The sequence below is a fragment of the Cuculus canorus genome, chromosome 23 (assembly GCF_017976375.1).
Source record: "Cuculus canorus isolate bCucCan1 chromosome 23, bCucCan1.pri, whole genome shotgun sequence".
Classification (NCBI taxonomy): domain Eukaryota; kingdom Metazoa; phylum Chordata; class Aves; order Cuculiformes; family Cuculidae; genus Cuculus; species Cuculus canorus.
Window position 1 is genome coordinate 560,844 of NC_071423.1, and position 20,093 is coordinate 580,936.

The 20,093-nt window shown below is 52.0% G+C and overlaps 1 protein-coding gene across 3 annotated transcripts in view; it reads right to left on the minus strand.

Annotated features, from left to right (window-relative positions):
- KIRREL3 (kirre like nephrin family adhesion molecule 3) overlaps positions 1–20,093 on the minus strand; it is a 430,776-nt gene that overhangs the window by 13,654 nt on the left and 397,029 nt on the right. For 2 of the 3 annotated variants that reach the window (XM_054086908.1, XM_054086910.1), the window contains 7 exons: positions 18,093–18,241; positions 17,580–17,707; positions 14,532–14,658; positions 6,981–7,081; positions 6,668–6,866; positions 5,515–5,550; positions 2,120–2,227 (listed from right to left, as the gene is read on the minus strand). In XM_054086908.1, coding sequence (XP_053942883.1) covers positions 2,120–2,227; positions 5,515–5,550; positions 6,668–6,866; positions 6,981–7,081; positions 14,532–14,658; positions 17,580–17,707; positions 18,093–18,241 — 848 coding nt within the window. The remainder of the gene's footprint in view (positions 1–2,119; positions 2,228–5,514; positions 5,551–6,667; positions 6,867–6,980; positions 7,082–14,531; positions 14,659–17,579; positions 17,708–18,092; positions 18,242–20,093) is intronic. The other variant, XM_054086909.1, reaches the window with a different exon arrangement.

Genomic DNA, 20,093 nt, shown 5'->3' on the forward strand with positions numbered 1-20,093 from the left:
TTGCCGGCTCCTGTCAAGCTTCTCATCGACCAGGACCTCAAGTCCTTCTCTGCAGGGCTGCTCTCAATCATGTCATCCCCAATCGTGTATTGAAAATGAGTGCCCACATCCAGCAGCTTCTTGTGTATAGGAGACCAAGAAGCTCTTTCTAAATGGGACAGGAATAGAAATGCAGCAGAGGAAGGGGTTTAAACCACTGCATGCCACCACATCCCCAGTAGCCTCTACTCATACGCATCCTCCTGGCCCTAGTGAGAAAAATGCATCTTATTCCCCATTTACCACTGGGATGAATCACCCAAGGCATTTGAGTGGGATGGGGTTGCCATAGAATCATAGAAAAGTTTGGGTTGGAAGGGACCTTAAAGATAATCCGGTTCCAACCCCCCTGTCATGGGCAGGGACATCCCACTGGCTCAGGCTGCCCAAGGCCCATCCAACCTGGCCTTGAACACCTCCAGGGATGGGGCAGCCACAACCTCCCTTGGCAACCTGGGCCAGTGTCTCACCACTCTCATGGTGAAGAAATTCTTCCTAATGTCCAGTCTAAATCTGCTCCTCTCCAGTTTATACCCGTTCCCCCTCATCCTATCCCCACAAGCCTTTATGAACAGCCTCTCTCCAGCTTTCCTGTAGCCCCTTCAGGTACTGGAAGGTCGCTATAAGATCTCCTCAGAGTCTTCTCTTCTCCAGGCTGAACAACCCCAACTCTGGACCTTCCTCTGTCCCCCTGCTTCTTCTCTCACAGCCCTCCCCATCCTCTGGGCACTTCCAGCTTGTGAGGGACTCTAAAACCTCACACCACGGCTTTGATCTGTTGTTATGGCATTAGTGTTTAATCGTGTGGCCTGTAAAGAACTCCGCACCATCTGGTGACATCAAATAAGAGGAAGATAAAGAATCACATGCTTGCCCCTACTCCGAATAACGCCGCCTGGAGAAAGTCTGATCATGTCTGACCATGGACATGGTGACATGGTTTGGCCCCTACTTTCCTCGGGTGCTCGCATCTCCCATCACTGCTGAATGATCTTGGCAATGTTGAATTGGCCTGGTCTTGGGTGCTGTCCATTAACAATCCTTCCCCCAAACCCAAGATTAATGACTGCCCCCCACTTAATTTGTTAACGGAGGCTGCAAGAGTTCAAAAAAACAGGGGATAAAACAGGGAGAGGCATCATTATCGCTCTTAAAATTAAACACATTTCTGCCGCAGGAGGCCTTGCATTCATCCCCAAATCCAGGAGGAGCCCAGCGTCTTTGATTGCTTTGCAAATGATCAAGAGAAAGAGGGGGAGAATAAGCAGAAAAGACAAATGTCTAGGTTTCCTGGCACACACACACAGAGCTTGGTGTCGCAGCATCCGTACTGTGTGTTCCCCGAGCCAGAAGCACCGTTGATCATCTCCTCTTCTCCCCCGTGATGCTCCAGACAATCACACTCTTCTCCCTCCTGGCTGATGCCTTTTCATTTAGTCAGCAATCCTCCTTTCATTTCCCAGTGTCTTTTTAATGAAGCAACACGATGCCACGCTGTTTACCCCTCCTTCTCCTCTACCTGCATCTCTAATGTTGCTTTAACTTGTATTCCCACGGCAGCCAGGCTTTAAACCCACACATCTCCTGTAAAACCCCTCAGCTGGCTGTTATTTCCCACTTGGAAACATGCATTTTACATCGAGAAAATGGACTTCAACCAGAAGGAGAGCAGAGATCACAAACCGAGGTGAGTTTCTAAGCACTGACATGGCACGGTGAGGATGCATTTTGCTCTTGGACATCAGAATTTCTCCAAGGAAGGGGGTTTAAGAGCAGGTCCCTTTGCAATCTCTTTGGCCCCAGGACACCCCTCCCGAGCTGCCCGTGCTGCTGCAGGGATCAGCATTTCCCTGGTGTTTTCTTCCAGGTGCTCCAATCCCCTTTCCTTTTCCCACAGGGCTGCGCTTCGCAGATGAGTGCTGAACATTTGGTAGACCAAGATGAGCTGCAGATTGTGCTGGTTCTACATCGGTAAACACAACCTCTAATTTCTTTGCAAACCACTCAATTCTCCTCCCATCTCAGCTTTCCACCCCAGCCCTGCCTGAAGGGACGCAGAGGTGCTGCCACAAACACTTACTCCTCTGCGAGCGGGCGCAGCAGAAGGCGACGATGGTGGCCATCAACACCAGGAACGCCACGCCGGCCCCCACGGCCACTCCAATGATCACTGCCATCGGCACCGACTCTGCAAGAGGAAAGAGAGAAAGCATGAAATTGGGATGAAGGTTGGAGAGGCAGCTTTCCCCCAAGGGACCCACCCCTGGCTACTGCAAAACGTCTCGGTGATGAGCCTGGGGAGGGTCTTGGGGCCAAATGGACCTCCTTCCCCGCTCCCTCGTCCCTGCACGGGTGATGCCGGCATGGGCTGCCCGGGGGAGGCTGGTGCACACTGCAGTTTGTGCAAGCCCTGACCTTTCTGTGCCTCAGTTTCCCTCAGGAAGGAGAGAAGAGGAGGGACCCAGAGAACAACAGCTCTCCAGAACACTGTGAGGGGTAGTGAATCTCTCCAAAGGATGAAAAGTGCAAAAGAAAATGGAATGTTGATATTATTAAGAAAGAAAAACGACATCAGAGCAGGCTGGGAGAGAGGTTAGAGCTGGGATGGAGATGGGCATGGAGCCTGCCTGCCAGCGGCGGCAGCTCAGCTGTCTTAGCAGGTGCTGTTATGTGTACACGGATAAATTAAGGCGAAAGCCATCATTCACAGCCTCTGCCTGTTTTATATCCCAATCTCTTGCTTTCTCCCTTGGCTCATCATCATCCCTTCTGCGATCCTTTCCTGAACCTCTGAGGGTGCTACCAGAGCTGGGACGGGTGGGCTGGCCCGGGCCGGGGGTGAGCAGAGGTGGGCGAGGGGATGGGGTGGGGATGCGTGGGAGGCAGCAGAGCTTGCGGCAGAGCAGGGGTTACACGCTCACATCTTTCTACCTACTATAACTTTGTCGTCGGCTTCTTGGTGGGGATTTCAGACCATGGCTCAGCCAGCAAAGCTGATTTATTTGCACAGATCCAAGCAGTGAGGTGCGGGGAGGGTGGAAGATGAAATCACATTTATGGTGAAAGGGTCAGATTTGCAGCCCAAGAGCTTCGTTATCTCCCCGCTCGGTTCCTCCGGTCCTTCAAAGCACAACTCCTACTTAACAGCGAGTGCTGGGTCGGTGCCTGGTTATTGCCAGGCAGCACTCCCACTCGCAGGACACCAGCTCTGTGGGTACCACAAGTTGCCTTCACTGACTGGGATGACAAACCACATCCCAAAGACCCTCTTCCCCAAAGCAGCAGATCCCTACAGGTCCCCATTCCTATTCTTTCTAAGCACCCTGTAGGCTCTCATGAACTTGCAGTGGGCCATCAGAGGGGTAACCCTTTCCAGGACAGCTGGTTAAGCCAGGAGAGCGTGTCTTCACCGCTTTTCTGGACACTTCCAATGTGTGTTTTCTCCTCTGGGCTCTAGCTCCACCAATGGATGGGATGAATACAGGAAAAACTGGATGCAAAGAGTGGTCCTCTTTCCTCCTTCATCTGCACAGATGGGGGATATGAATGCGGCTGGACCATGGGGACACATGGGTGATGTAGCTGAAGGTGCCGCTTCGCTGGGCAATAAGGAAACCATTTCTCATTTTTCAGTTGTTCACTGGCATGGGGCTGGTGTTGACCACGAACTTCATTTTGGATGTGAGATCACAGCTCTAGCCTGTGCCTTTTAGCTTTCCTAAGGGGCACACATCCCTACTGGTGGGACTGGCGGGAGATGTAACTCCACCAGCATCTTCCTCACACAGTCAGCAAAGTGTTTCTTTATTGCAATTTGATCCCAGCTGGGACAGGGGAGTTATGACGCCACTTCATGCGAACCTTTAGCAGTGGCCATAGGGCCTTGTGGGTCCTAAACCCTAATTTATCTTAGAATTATGGAATAGTTTGGGTTGGAAGGGATGTCAAAACCCATCCAGTTCCAACCCACTGGATAAGGTTGCTCCAAGCCCCATCCAACCTGGCCTTGAACTCCTCCAGGGATGGGGCAGACACAGCTTCTCTGGGCAACCAGGGCCAAGGCCTCCCCACCCTCACAGCAGAACATTGAGATGAGATCTTAGAAGGAAATCTCCCCTCTTTCAGCTGAAAACCATTCCCCCTCATCCTATCCCTGCGCTCCACGATCAAAAGCCCCTCCTCAGCTTTCCCGGAACCCCTTTCAGTGCTTTGAGAACTTCAGGGTGATTGAAATATTGCTGGGTGACTTTAGGCTCTTCTGCTCATATTTCATCTAAACCTTCCCTTTAATCCTCCCCGCTTAACTCGCTGTTTCAAGAGATTCAGTTGGTGGTTCATGCTGGTGTTTTTCAGTTTCTGGCTTGCTCATGAATTTCCAGCCTGGTCTGCTGGTCCCTTGTCACTTGAGCTGGTGACATGGTGACGTGATTCATGCGGGATGGAGCAGACCACCAGAACTCATGAAAGCACTCACCACACTGGTGCCAGAATTCCCTTGGGGCCTCTGGTGAAAAGGCAAGTCTCCTGGATTGCTCAAGCTGGATGCTGGCGCTGGTTCCAGCTGCACCAAGGAGCTCATCCTAAAACCAGCATCTTCTAACACACTGGCCGAGCCACAGCAAGAAGAAACTGGGTTTTCCTTCTCCACGTGGCCTGAAGCCACCTGATAGGAGTGCTCCTGCCAATGGCGGTAACCTGTCGTGGGATTATTTTGGCTCTCCCAAAGGAATTGAGAGCAAAAGGGTGAGAAGCCAGGAGCCTGGGGTCCCTGGGAGCTCTTGCTGCCTCTCAGCTTTGGGAGAGTGAGATCACAAAGCAGACAGTGATGGTGATGAAGGTGATGGAGCACCATGCAGAGAATTGGGTGGAGAAAGTCCTCGGACTCTCTTGGGAAATAAAAGGTAACTGTCAAAGGGAAGGGACAGGAACCAATGTCTCAGATGGTAAAACATGTCCTGAAGACAAGGTCGAGTTGACGAGGAGCAATTTGCCAGCTACATGCTCCCCCACAAACCCTGTTCTGGTGTAGAGGATGAGGAAGGCACGAGGGTAGCACATCCCACAGCATCTGCCCCAGTATCCCTTCAGCCCTGCTCTGACTGCCACGGAGGCTGGTTCCTGTTTTCCCAGGATGCTGAGACGAGCTGCAAATGATGCTGAGAACGTCTCCCTCTTTTTTTGCCCTCTAACAGTACTTAAATGGTCCCTTTTGCAGCACTTTAAAAGACGGCTGCGTATCACCCCCCTCTCAGCGACTGGGGAGCTGAGGCACAGAAAGACGATGTTGGTTTACAGTGGCAGAGCAGAGACTGGACCGCTCCAGCTTCCCAGTCCATGCCCCCGTCACTGCCCTCCAGCTTTCCTACACCCCTTCCTGCCCTGCCCGGCCTGGAAAGCTGCTGGGCCAGGAGGAGGACCCCAGGTCCTCGGGTGTGGGGTCAGTTCACATTCACCGTCAGCTCATGATTTCCATACCTGCTTGAATACCAGCTCCTGATTTCATTTCCGTACCTGTTTGAAAATAAAGGAAGTGTCCACAGCCTTGCACAGCCCAAGCATGCATCTCAGTCTTCCTGAGCGCTCAGCCCTCCGAGCGGAAGGATGTCCCCATGAAGGGGATGACCTCTGCCACCCTACAGCATCCTCAGCCACCTGCGGTGTCCCCCTGCCCAGGGCAAGGAGGTCTCCTTGCCTCGCCTGGCAGGGACGCTCGGGTATCAGATGCGGAGACAGCTGTGGACTCGGATGCTGCGTCGCCAGCTCTGACCCAGCGTGGTTGCCCGGCCACCCTCCGCCGGGACCCAGGTTTGCCACTGAGCACTCCTGCTGACTGGCAGACGACCTGGAAAAACCACTGGCTCTGTTTGCATTGGAAGAAGCCCAAGGCTAATTTTAAGGGGTTCATTTAGCTCTGATTTAATCTGGACGGCAGCCTTGCCTATAAATCACGGCTTAATGAGAACAATCCACCTGCCTGCCCTGGCATTTAATAAAACAGAAGAGAACTGGAGTCCCTCCAGGAGCTCAGCATTGCTCACAAAAGCCATCTCCCCCCCCTTGCTATGGAAGCCCTGAGAGAGGAAATCCCCTGGTCATCCCCCAAGAACGGCTCCAGGTGCCTTTGAGGTGGGTAAGCCCAGCCCTGCATCAGGGCCAGGATGGAGGGTTGCCACCAGCCCAAACACCTCCCTCCGGCTCGCTCCCATCACTGCTGAGCAGAGCGGGCTGGGAGGAGCAGCCATTCCTGGTTCTCCAACCCTATAAATGATCCTCCAACCTGAGGCAGTGGCATCATCTTGAACCACAGGGCAGGGATCAAGGGGTGCAGGACTGGCCCATGCCCTCCAGCTTCAGCAGGACAGGCAAAGTGGGGCAATACTGTATCAAGCAGAGACTTTGCAGGGCTTGTCCCACCTCCTTACCCTCCACCAGGACCACGTGCCCTAAGGATGTAATCTTACAGCTCGCGTGGCTGCATTTTCCCTGTCCTTCCTAGTTTCCCCTTTGACATCCTAAGAGCTTTTCTGAGCATCTCCTGCCTCTCACAGCCTGTCCCCACTCTTACAGCCTGGCCAGGTGCTGGTTCCCAGTGCCCAACAGCCCCCACCAGCTCCTCAGCGATGCTCACCTTGCTCTTTGAGCCGGATAATCTCCGTGTCGGAGCCAAAGCTGTTCCAGGCGGTGCAGTTGTAAATGGTTTGGAAATCAGCCCGGACGATGTTGCTGATGGTCAGAGTAGAGATAACGCCCTCATCTGTGCTCACCGTCTCCACAGTGTAGCGCCCAGAAGTCCCAGACTCCAGGACGTTCTCCTTCCAGGACCAAGCCTGCCAAGCAAGAAAGGGATCAGCCAGGGGTGGGTTTGCCCACTGTAGAGCACCCCAAGGTGTGCAAGACACCCACCACCCCCACGAGGAGCTGCCCCATGGGATGGTACTCACAATTCGGTCTGGTGGTGGGGTGCTGCGGATGAAGCACTTGATCTGCCCTTTCTGGCCATGCAGGGCGTGCTGCGTCTGGGTGCTGGAGATGATGGGTGGTCCTGCAAGAGAGTGGAGAGAGCTGCTGGCATCTCACAGGGGTGGCTGTGATACCACGTACTGGTAACAGTGCAGGGGGCATTAGCAGAGCCATGGAGAAAGAAGACAGTCTCCTTTCCAGGTGGGGTGAGGGTGGAGCAAGAGCTCCCTCACCTCCCGTGATGCAGGACATGGAGCAGGGGCTTTGCTTTAAGGTTCTGCTGGTTTTCTGCAAAGCACCAGGGTCTCAGAATCACAGAATCGTTATGGTTGGGAAAGACCTTTAAGATCATCCTATCCAGTCACCAGCCCAACCCCACTGCGTCTACTAAACCATGTCCCAATGTGTCACATCTACATATGGTTTTGAATCCCTTCAGGGATGGAGACTCCACAACTGCCCTGCGCAGCCTCTGCCAGGGCTTCACCACTCTTCCAGTACAGATTTTTTAACTAATATCCAGCTTAAGCCTCCCCTGGCACAACTCGAGGCCATTGCCTCTCATCTTATCGCTTGTTACTTATTACTCTCCCCATCTCTACTCCCAAATCCCTGGTGCTGGGTGGTCTTTAAAGCACCTTATGGGAATCTCCCTGGTCTCTGAGAGGGGCTGTTGGCTTCAGAAGTAAAGCAAGTGCCCAACCACCCCGGTGTTCCTCTTCTGTGGTCTCTGAGATTTGTTAATCACACTCTTCGCTCCCCAGGGACTGGAGAAGGTGGTAGGAGAGGAGAAGGAGGCATTGATAGGCATCTGCTACCTGCAAAGCTCCATCACTGACCTGGAATCAGCCTGTCTGATGTCATGGAGAAACTTCTGCAAGAAAAACTTATGAACTTCATCAGCTGGGTTCTACTGAGCTATTTGGATACAAAAGATGTGCCTATCCTGGCGAGGAAAGGCCCTTCTGGAGGGATATGAGACTGAGTGCACCATATCAAGCTGGCTTGTGAAGGGAAATGTCCTTGTCCTGCCATGGTGGACATCGTGAAGATATGGTAGGGAGAAAAGGGGTTGGAGAGCAGAGTACAGCTTGGTGGGATTGGCATGTCACCAACTCTCCCAACAGCCAGGTGGGGAGGTTCTTCTCCTGAGGACAGGATTGCCCCAAGTGAGCAGCACAAGAGCTGGGATTAATAATTGCTGTTTATTAGCCTCGTTAATTAAAGCCGATTTGCATTTCTACGAGTGCCTTGCTGCTGGCAGGAGAGAAAACAGCAACCAGCCCTGGTGCCTGCAGACAGTGTGGGGCAGGAGAGACCATCCAGCAGATCCCCCTCACCCCAGCGCAGCTATTTCAGACGTCCACTCTGGGTTTTGTCACTCCTGGTTTGGAGTCTGTCATTTGAGTTTGTCAGAAAACGCAGCCTCGTGGTCCTGCCCACCCATGCAAACGCGTGTGGAGCAATGCGCAAACTTGCTATCAACACCATGGGGCTCTTGGAAAGTGGAAAATCTGCAACAGGAGTTGCTACAAGAGGCAAACATATTGCTGGGGACAACCTCAGTCAGGTCTTGAACCCAGGCCTCTGGGATGGGCCGAGTAGGAGAGCTCACTGTGCTCATCCTCTGCCCCATGGATCCATCCTTTGGGTACTTCGTAGAATCATGGAGTGGTTTGGGTTGAAAGGGACCTCAAAGCCCCTCCAGTCCCACCTCCTGCCATGGGCAGGGACACCTCCCACTGGATCAGGGGCTCCAAGCCCCATCCAACCTGGCCTGGAACCCCTCCAGGGATGGGTCAGCCACCACTGCTCTGGGCACCCTCGGCCAGGGCCTCCCCACCCTCACAGCGAAATATTTCTCCCTAAGATTTCATCTCAATCTCCCCTCTCTCAGCTTAAAACTGTTCCTGTCATCCTCTCCCTGCTCTCCCTGATCCAGAGTCCCTCCCCAGCTTTCTTGGAGCCCCTTTCAATACTGGAAGCTGCTCTAAGGTCTCCTTGGAGCCTTCTCTTCTCCAGGCTGAACAGCCCCAACTCAAGCCTGGCCTCATATGGGAGGTGCTCCAGCCCTTGGATCATCTCTGTGGCCTCCTTTGGACTCACTCCAACAGATTCATGTTCTTCCTGTGTTGATTTAGAATCTTTTCCCATTTTTTCCTTTACCCCCTGCAGCTGAGGTGTTCCTTTAAGAAAAGTCTCTGGGATTTGGGAGAAAGTGGGGAGAAACAGATTCCCCTGGACATTCCTGACTGATTCCCATCCGAATGGGTGCACTTAACGAATCTGCAGAACACACAAAAATGCAACAGAATGCTAAATTCTTCCCTTTAGTGTGTTCATGCCTACAATTGCCTATTGAAATTATCCCGGCAACATCTTCCTGCACCACATTTTCAAGCTTTCTAAATACTTCCCACTGAGATACAGCCCTTCCCTAGGATGCTCCAAGGTGAAATGCGTGGAAAAGCAGCTCTGTGAAGAGCACTTTACTGACCAGTGACAAGAAACATGGTTCTGGTAGCTCAGAAAATCATTGCTAGAAGTAAGCTGGATCAGGATTGGGAATAGTAGGAGCTGTGCGTGAAGGAGGTCAGGACTTGTTTTGAAGTAATGGTCACAGCTGGATTTTAGTGGAAACTTTTGTGCCCTTTTATATCAGAAAAAGAAACAAATAAACCAACCCACTTTGCCGTGGTTTTCTGCCCAAATGCTCTTCTTCAAGATGCTCTTCCAAGCATATTCCCAGGGTGTGCATTCTCATTTATCCTTCTTAGATCCCCCAACTTTCAGAAGTGTTAGCTGTGGTCTCGGGAGAGTTTGGCTGATTCCTTGTTTTGTTTCCTTTCAGGAGGCCAGCTGCCTACTTTTGAAGAAGAGGAGGCTGAGGGGAGTCTTTATTGCTCTCTACAACTACCTAAAAGGAAATTGTGGTGAGGTGGGTGCTGGTCTCTTCTCCCAGGTAACGAGGGGCAGGACGAGAGCAAATGGCCTCAAGTTGCACCAGGGGTGATTCACATATGATATTAGGAAAATCTCCTTCACTGAAAGGGTTGTCAACCCCTGGCAGAGGCTGCCCAGGGCAGTGGTGGAGTCTTCATCCCCACAGAGGTTCAAAAAGCATGTAGACGCTGCACTTTGGGACATGGTTTAGCAGGCATGGTGGGGTTGGGTCAATGGTTGAACTGGGTGATCTTAGAGGTCTTTTAAAACCTTACCATTTCTATGATTCTATGATTCTAAATGGCGTCTCGCCTCTGTGAAACAGCTCTTTGCAGGTACAACCAACGTGGCAGTGTCATCTACCCTTGGCCTTTGGTCCCTATGGCTGGTGCAAGGGCAGAGCTGTGCCGACAGCCAATCATAGAATCATAAGGTTGGAAAGGACCCACTGGATCATCGAGTCCAACCATTCCTAACACTCCCTTAAACCATGTCCCTAAGCACTTCATCCACCCGTTCCTTAAACACCTTCAGGGAAGGTGACTCGACCCCCTCCCTGGGCAGCCTCTGCCAGTGCCCCATGACTCTTTCTGTGAAGAATTTTTTTCTGATATCCAGGCTGATATCTCTGGCAGAGCTTCAGGCCATTCCCCCTTGTCCTGTCCTCAGTCATGTTGCCAAGTTGAGCAGATGGCCCTAAACATCTGCTGGGGCTTTTTCCTCATGCCTGGGACGTGTGGTGGGGATCCATTTGGCCCTGTCATCTTTCAAGAGTGGCACAAGGCATGTGGGATGCTAGGTGATCCTGCTGTTCACCTGTCCTGATCGCTGATGAACTCAAAGCCAATGGAGGCAAGAGTAGGGATGGGATCTGTAGGCCGGGCCTAAATAACGCACACTAAAAGCCATCTTCTTTCTATTTCTACGGTTGTATGTTACTTATAAATTCTGAAAGCACTCCAAGACTGGGTGACGCTAGAGAAAAATGGCTTAATAATCATTAAAAGGATCATTTTCCCCAAGGAGAGTGGTTTTTAAATGGCACAAATGCCAACGGCTTTGGGTTTTATTATTGCTTTAGGAGTGCTGAGACGAAGGCTTATCATCATGATAATAGCTGATGACTAAAGACCATTTGTGAGATGAACATGCCCAGAAATAATAGCATGAAGTTGCAGCCTCTTCACATTTTGGGGCCAGCGTTTGATTCTCCATCAGGTTCTGTCTCCTCATGAAAGCTGCCAATCTCCGTCTTGGCATTCAGTGCTAGGTGTGAGACAGCCCACAGGCAGGAGAAAGGCTTTAAACAATGTTGCTATGGATATAAATGACGGAGCTATTGGTTGTGGTTATTTTTAGCATGACGGTGCCAATTTATTTGTGCGGTCCTGGAGTCTGGTACAAAAGAGAAGGCAGCTTGCTGACTCGGGAGCCTTGGAGCAATAAAAGGATGGCCTCGACTTCCCCAGCCCACTTGAGTCCATCTAAACCTTTCCTCCCAAGCCCTCATGGTGATGGAAACGGTTTGGTAGGAGAGTTTGGTTTAACCTCTTGCTTCCTGCAGAAGCCCTGGTCGGGCTCGTGCTGGAAGGGACCATCCTGAGGTCCCCATCTGCAAGCAGTGGTGGAGCCATGCTGGGTGAAGCCCTTGATGTGCTGCTGCAGGCATGAGTTTAGGGGACACCATGACATTCTCCTGACCAAGCAGCATGGCCAGGTCAGCCTCAGCTGTGCTCCTGGCAGGCTGGGGTTGCTTGTTGGGGTGGATCTCAAGCAAATTAAATCCTGAATTAGCCACCTGGAGGTGTCCTGTCCCTCAAACAAACGTCTTGCAGAGCAAGATGGTCAGGGGTGGTGGTCCTTGCTCAGCAGCCCCTGCCAAGCCCAGACGATGCATTGAGCAACTGTACTGTGGGCAATCCTGCTGTGGGGGTGATCTTGGGCTGCTTCTCCTACCAGGGTGGGAGCTGCAACGAGGCTTGTGTGCAGTCAGGAGGATCGAGAGGCTTTGGCTCGTGCGGGGGCTGTACATCTGACGGCTGCTGATTTATGATGGCACCAACAGTTCTGCACTTCTTCCCTTTGCTGCTCCAGCCCTGCCAAACATTGCTTGTTTGCATAATCCCCCTTCCCACTAACAAGGCTCTGAATCATATCTGCTTCCTTTCAGGCTGGTGGCCTCGCAATGCAGCTTGGAGATGGGCTTCTCTCTGTAAGCACAGGCTTGGGCAGTGAGCCTTTCTGGTGGGGAGGGCAAGAGGATGCTCTCCCACCCCAGCGCTGTGCTGCCCTGATTCCTGACCATTCCGAGAGTGGGTGGACGGCTACAGGCAGGACTGCAGGCTCAGCCTGGGGCGGCTGAAGATTGTAAAATCACGGAATGGTTTGAATCGGAAGAGACCTCAAAGCCCATCCAGTCCCACCCCCTGCCATGGGCAGGGACACCTCCCACTGGATCAGGGGCTCCAAGCCCCATCCAACCTGGCCTGGAACCCCTCCAGGGATGGGGCAGCCACCACTGCTCTGGGTAACCTGGGCCAGGGCCTCCCCACCCGCACAGCAAAATTATTCTTCCTAAAATCTCATCTCAATCTCCCCTCCTTCAGCTGAAAACCATTCCCCCTCATCCTCTCCCTGCACTCCCTGATACAAAGCCCCTCCCCAGCTTTCCTGGAGCCCCTTTCAGTACTGGAAGCTGCTCTCAGGTCTCTCCAGAGCCTTCTCTTCTCTCTAGGATGAACAACCCCACCTCTCTCAGCCTGTCCTTGTACAAGAGGTTCTCCAGCCCTCTGATCATAACCATGGTCTCCTCTGGACCCGCTCCAACAGCTCCATGTCCTTCCTGTGCTGAGGACTCCAGAACTGAATGCAGGACTCCAGGTGAGATCCCTCAGTTGGGGTCCCTGTGCTTTCACTGGGATGCCTCAGCCCCTCTGAAGCCCATGTGCACCGATCAGTTTGCTCAGAACAGACACATTTAAATGCCTAATTTTACTGTGACAAATCTCAGTCCACAGAGAAATTTACCTGGTAATATCAGGACAACTGTATCACTTCTGGATTCAAAATCACTAGAAAATATGAAGCATTCAAATTCCCTCTCAAATTACATCGAGAAAGGCTTTCAGCAGAATTCATTAGCTGGATTAGACACACTGTGCTGTGTTCCTGGAGCTAGAGAGCTGCCCCCGCTGCAGGATGGGATGCCAAGCCTCGGTGCTTGGTGGATGTTGGACCTTGGGATGGTGCTCTGGAGCTTGCCCACCTTGGTTCTCTTCTCTTCTCTTGGAACCATCCTTGACATGGGGGATTGGGCTTCTCCCCAGTGTAGGATCCAAAGCCTGTGATTGTGTGGCCCAACCTTGTCACCCGAGATTGCACGGAACCCCAGCAGCAGATTCCCCAGCAACATATTCTAGAGGAATGGGATGCTGCAGGCTCTTGGCCTCCAGGAGATGGGCAAAGCTGAGCAGCACAGTTTTCATTTGCTGCCCCATCAACTCTTCCAGCCCGAAAGATCAGCGGTGGCAGACGCTGCAATGGTCTCAAGAGCAGCTTTTCCACGCTGTATGCTCCAAACAGCCCTGAGCCTGCCGAGCGCTTTGCTCTGCATTCAAGGCAGTTGCACGCCTGGTAGGTGTCAGGAAAGGAGCAGGTTCTTTGTTTGTGCTAATTTGCTGCTTTGTTTTCCGCGAGCAGGTTTAATTGTAATTAAAACCCAGCAGCCACCGAGGAAGGAGCAGGCAGGCACTGAGGAGTGGAGTGGAAGTCAAGGGAGGGGCTGGTTTTCAGTCCCCTGCTGCGTTGCCCTTGGCTCCCCTTTCCAGCATTATCTGCATTTAAAATTAACTCTTGCCACCGTCTGAGCTCCTTCCCTGCTTATTTTCTTTCCTTTGTGACAACGAATGGGGGATGAAGGCTGTCAGTTTGTTGTGCAGGTGAGAGACAATGCAAAATCCATCCTCTATTTATACCCCCTGCAGCCTGCCTGGCTCTTTCCCTTCCATATTTAGGCTGAAATTCGTTACCGGCTGCTGTGGGGTCACCAACAAACTTCAGGGTCGGGGCCACAACCTGACACCGTGCTGGGTGAGCTCCAAGCAGCCGTGGAGGAGCTACACAGCACTGTTGCCTCTCAGGTATCCTCACGTGGGCTCTGAGAGAGCGATTACGCTGCTGGGTTTGCATCCAGGCTCAATTCCCAGCTCTCTGGCAGTACAACAGAGACAACAGTGCTCTCCGACCTTGCAAGGGTTTTGCAAGATAAATCTATTAAAGATTTAAACATGCCAGCTCCCAACTACTCAATAAACCCCTGTTGATAATAAGGAACTAAGCCAGTCTTAGACAATGCATGGGTTTTGGCTTTTTTTTTTTTGATTTAACCCATGGATTTCCAGGCAAATGACTGCAAAATCCAGTTCACTCCTATTGCCTGCAGGGCAGGTCCTTCTCTGACCCCACTGTGGGTGGGATTTGCTCTGAAAGTCAAAACTCGAGGGGATAATTTGGCAACGTGAGCTGTCAGAGCAACAGGAACAAAGATTTGAGAAAGCAGAATGGAATAGCAAGACGAAAGCAGGAGGTACCATTGACGGTGAGCGTCACCTCCCGTTCCCCAGCGCCGACCCGCGGGACCACGGCTCGGCACACGTATTTCCCAGCATCTTCCTGGCGGACTGATTTCAAGGTCAACTTGTTCTCATTGCTCAGGACCTGGAAGAGAGGAGGGGGTGGCATTCACAGGGGGGCAATTTGGAGTTGAACATGAGGTAACATCATTGTTAAGGTTGGAAAAGACCTCTAAGATCATTCAGTTCAACCATCAACACAACACCAATCTGCTTACTAAACCATGTTCTGAAGCGTCACATCTACAACCTCCGGACGAGCCTGGAGAAAATGAAGTGGATGGGCCCAAAGTCTTACATGGCATGGAAATTTCACTCATTGCTGTTGACCAAAGAATAAAGAAACAACCCAGTTTTGGGGAGGAGATAGAAGTCCTGTTCCTATTTGAATTTTTACAAGCTCCTGTTTTGCAAGAAGTTCAAGATAAAAGAGAAAAAAATTGGTGGCTGCAGTGACCCAACTGCCTCGTAACCCAGAGCAGAAACGCCTTTGAGAGATCTACGCTCGCATTGCCATGTTGGCCACAGCAGGAGAGGCTGCCAGGATTCACTTGGAGATTTCAAACCCAGAAGTGGTGGGAGACCAATCTGGAGAGCTGGCAGCCTCCTGGGAACTGGCTCTGGATACCCAGGGAAACCTCAGCTGGTTTTGGGAAGCCCTCCCTACAGCCTGGCTGCAACCTGGCTCTATGGAGCAGTGCCCTCCTGCCCCACAGTGCAATTAGCGGTGTTATTAAATCCTGAAAACTGCTGAAGCAGAGCGATCTGGCCGAAGCTGTCAGCAGAATCCTGGCACTGGGGTTAGTTAAAAACCTACGCAGGTCTAAAACAAACAGCGGCTTTCAGAGGGATGTGTTTCCATGGTAGAAACATGCCTGGGGGCTAATTCCACCCTTGCCTCTGTCCCCCAGGACCTTGCAGGCTGGGGTCAGCCCAGCGCCTCTCCGTGAGTGCCCGACTCTGCTGGTTGCTGCTCCCACAGCTGATGCCTCTGGGAATTAGTGCTCATGCAAAGCTGGACATGGGTCTGGGTCACCACGTAGCAAGAAGATGGGGGTCTCACTCCTAACCTGGCGTGAGGCAGAGGCACAGAGTTTCAGAGCACTTTCAGATCCACTGCTTTAGCACCGATTACAAAGATAGCCATCAAATGCCTGTGCTTACATGGCTCCATCCTCTCTTCTGTCTTTGACATGTTTAGTTTTGGCAAAGTAGGAGGAGAGAAGGTAATCTTTGTGTGGGACCCTGACCTGGCTCTGAAAGCGGAGGGGCTCAGGAAAAACCAGCCCTGATCTCACATCCTGCCATGAACAGCAGCTTTGCAAAGAAGCATCCCCTGCCAGCATCCCTCTGGGAAGATGAAGGTGGCTCTGCTGCCCAACAAGAGCATCTCTGCTGGATTAAACCAGCTGGTGGGGGTCTGTCCTGAGCCCTGAGTTGCTCCAAGCCAGGTAGATGGAGCCAAATGAAAAGGGAGAAGGCTACTCTGCCTGTGTCCTGCATGCGAGTGACCAGTTGGTGAAGGCAAACCCTGGTGTGTGGCTGGAGATGGACCACAAGGGTCAGGAAGCCCTTGTCCTCACTGGGCATGGCACTTTTCAGCTACCATACACACTCCAGCGGCTTTGAGAAAATGAAACAGCAGTCTACATTGTGAGAACGTTGCTGATAATGAAAATAACCCAGAGAAACAACAATTGCAGCTGCAGGATGGGAAACCACTCAGGGATTATCGACCCACGGGGATTCCTTAGCTGATTCGAGCCATCAGCTCTCCCAAGTCTGTAATTACTTCCCAGGAGATGTCCTTCACCAAGGTCATTATAACTTGGAAAAACTACCCCGGCTGTTAATGCCTCAATGTTCACTCCCCTCCTTGGTCGGTGCCTGGGAGCAGAGGTGGAGAAGTGACCCAACCTTCTCATCTCCCTCCTGTGTGAATCCAACTCTCTGATAATGTGGAGTCTTGAGCTGTTTAAATCAGTGTTGCTTCATCAACCTCAGGATTCATCTGCCCAGACAACGCTGGAAGATGCAGTTCAAACCCCAACCCACGTGCATCTTCTGGATGAGTTTAAGGTCTCCTTTAGCTTCTTAATGTGGCTTTGCTCAGCCCTCCTGTCTGTAAAGAGGGGATCAGAGTTTCTCATGCCTTCCTGGGCTGACTGAGCCATGATTAATATTTGTAAAGCTCCTTATGCTTTTCAGGACAAAAAGAGACGTGGAGAAGTCTGCTCGGTCAGATCCAGACTCCCACCACTCTAGCAGAGCTCCAGCCCACAGTGGAGACAACCTGGGATGAATGTGTTAGGATGTGAGCTTACAGGTCTGGAGGCCAGACAGGAACAGCCCAGAAAGGATCATCCCAGAAAGGACCATCCCACAAAGGGTCATCCCAGAAAGGACCATCGCAGAAGTGCCTCCTGTCAGCGAGAGGTTAAATGATGCTCTGGTGTCTGTTTAACCCACATGCCCAACATCACGGGGATGCCTTTTTCTCCTAAGACTTCTTTGCAAACATCTCCTGTGGGAGCGAGCTGCACGTACTCTGGAAGGTGGCTCTGCTGGGACGTGATGAGGTAGAGTCAGACAATCCACAGCCTCTGCAGCAGTGATGGTGCTGATCTTCTGAGTCTGGTTTTCCCTTTTCATCTCCCAATGGGACTTCCAGCCCAACTTTCCAGCCTGCCATCCAAATACACCCAAATACCTTGTGGATGGATTCACTCACGCTCTCATCCAAAATAATGCAATAGCAATAAAGCCTTAACTGCTTAATACACTTCTCTGGACTACCTGGGGACACTCGCTGCAGTCCTGCAGCCCTGCAACTGCTGCTCTACAGGGCCACATTGTCTTTTGCATTTGGAGGAGCCTCATAGTTCCAGCATTTGTCCAGTCAGGAGCTCCCAGCCCACAGGTATGTGCTTTGCTACATGAGGAGCATCACACGGCAACTCATACCCTGAATGTACCATTTCCCTCCACCCCGGCAGCAATCCTTACCACGCCCGAGCCTCGCTTCATCCAGACGATGGTGAGAGATGGGTTTCCAGTCCAGGCACAGTTGAAGACTGCATCTGATCCCAGGTCAACGAGGAGGGACTGGGGTTCTGTTGCCATCCTGGGCCCAACTGCACAGACGAGACTGGAGTTACTCCCAGCGATGGGCTGTGTCAACCAGAAACCCTCAAACCAAAGAGGTCACTGGGTCAGAAGAAGCAGTGGTACGTCTTGATGAACCAACGGGTCACAGCCATGTAAGACTCCCAAATAAACAAGAGCCTGAGACAGGTTCCTGCTACAACCACGGAATGACCAGCACCCCAGGGACCACCACCATGAGCCGTGTGCCCATAAGGCAGGAGGAAATCATGAGTCCCACCACCAGAGTTGCAAGAGAGCCCAGCAAGTCCTGGTTGCCCTGGGCAAATCAGATTGAGCTGTGTCCCCTTCCCATTCATTTTCAGCAGCTCTGCTGGCCCTGCTCAGCCAATCTCAAGCTGAAGGATAACTTACAGTAGACGTCCACAGTCCTGCTGATGTTTGTGCTGCCCAGCGCGTTGGTGACCTCGCAGGAGACAGGCTCGAAGAAGAAGGTGTGGTCCACGATAGTTTCGTAGAAGTCGCCGGATGCTTCTTTTATAACCTGGCCTTTTTTTGCCCACCTGGTGAAGAAGAAAGAGCATCGTCACCACGCTGGTTTGTGTTGCTTGCCATTTACGTGTGTGTGACTGCAGAGACTCGCTCGCCCAGTGCCCAGCTCGTAGTGCGGGGGTGGGGGGGGCAGCACACCACAGGGTGGCTGAAGATGTCATAGGGTGGCGGAGGACAATCTCCTTCATGGGGACATCCCTCTGCTTGGAGCAGAAAGCAAAGCGCTCAGGAAGACTGAGATGTGTGCTTGGGCTGTGCAAGGCTGTGGACACCTGCTTTATTTCAAACAGGTACAGAAATGACATCAAGAGACGATATTCAAGCAAGTACAGAAATCATGAACTGATGGTGAATGTGAACCGACCCCACACCCGATGGTGTCTCCTGGTGCTCTGGACTCTAAGAGGGACGTGCACTTGTCCTTAGCATTGCCCACTTCTCCAGGGATTTAGGGATTATGCCCTATCCCTGGAGATGTTCAAGGGCAGGTTGGATGGGGCTTGGAGCAACCAGATCCAGTGGGAGGTGTCCCTGCCCACAGCAGGGGGGTTGGAATTAGATTGTCTTTGGGGTCCCTTCCAACTCAAACCATTCTAGGATTCTACCATGGGCTTGAGAGAGGAGATATCAAAGTGGCGTGTAAGGATATCCCTGCTGAAAACTTGCCAAAATTAACCAAAATTGTTATTTCCCTGTGAGTCTGTTTCTCTTCATTCCTTAGGGCGTGGGTGGAAGATCTCAATGATAGGAGGGATGGGACCTGGAGAGTCTCCACTGGTGGGGAACCATGGAACCAGGACACAGCAGTCCCTTGCCAATCAACACTGCTGGTCCTTCCACATCAAAACCACCCAAAACCTTTTCAGCTTCCCTCCACTTTCTGCCTTTTCTTATTTTTCCCAGTCAAAGAGAACTTTATCCCTTTAAGGCAGCTGAAATAACATTACCCTGAAAAGCCAAGCTGGCATTTGCAACACTGCAACTTGCAAATTGTCTTGGAGAACAAGCTGTCAACTCAGCACTTGAATTAAGCCGCTGTTTGCCAAACAATGAGCAAATGTGACCTAATGGGGCACCATCTGGCAACCTGCCACTCTGGAAAGGGTGGGAAAGACAGGAGATGCTGTCAGGCGTGTGAAACTCCAGCCGCTCTTTGGGGGAAGGGAAAGAAAGCACAGGCAGCAGGCTGGGGAGAAAAAAAGGAATCATCTTCCCCAAACAACTGACAGGTATATTAAAGGGAAGAGAATTTCCCTGAGGAATCCCTGCCTCTGTTGTCTTGAGGCTGCCCTCTTCTGATTGTGCTGGTTGGGCTGGGATGTTTGGGTTGGGAAGAGATGAAGGCATTGGGAACTGGACTTGGCCATCAGGCTCTGGAGGGATGAGCCATGGATGCTGATTCACACGTGGGGTTGGTGGGAAGGCTTTGGAGAAGCTGTCCACTTCAAGGTGAACTGCATCTGCACATGGTCCTCCCATTGGTCTCCTGCCTTTACTGCTCTCTGCAACTCCCCTCTGCTCATTCCCACCGCTCTGCTCTGGGGGCATGCATGGTCCCCTTTGCTTTAACACAAGACTCGCATTGCCCCACGGGCAACCAAAGGCAACCAGGGCTGCTGCTCACTCATAGAGTCAAGGTGGCACCCATCTAGGCACCCACCATGCCTACCAAGGTAGGAACAGATAGCTTCCCCTCCGGAAGTGAATGAAGTCCCCTCCGGGGCTGGAATGAAGTGAAATGCCAGTTGGCAGCATGCTGGAAAATGCTCTGACAGTGCTGCTAGAGCAAATTCCCCCAGCGCCCGCTAACGTGAACCTAATTGAATCAGGACAGCTGACCTGCAAGGCTTCACCTACCATCTG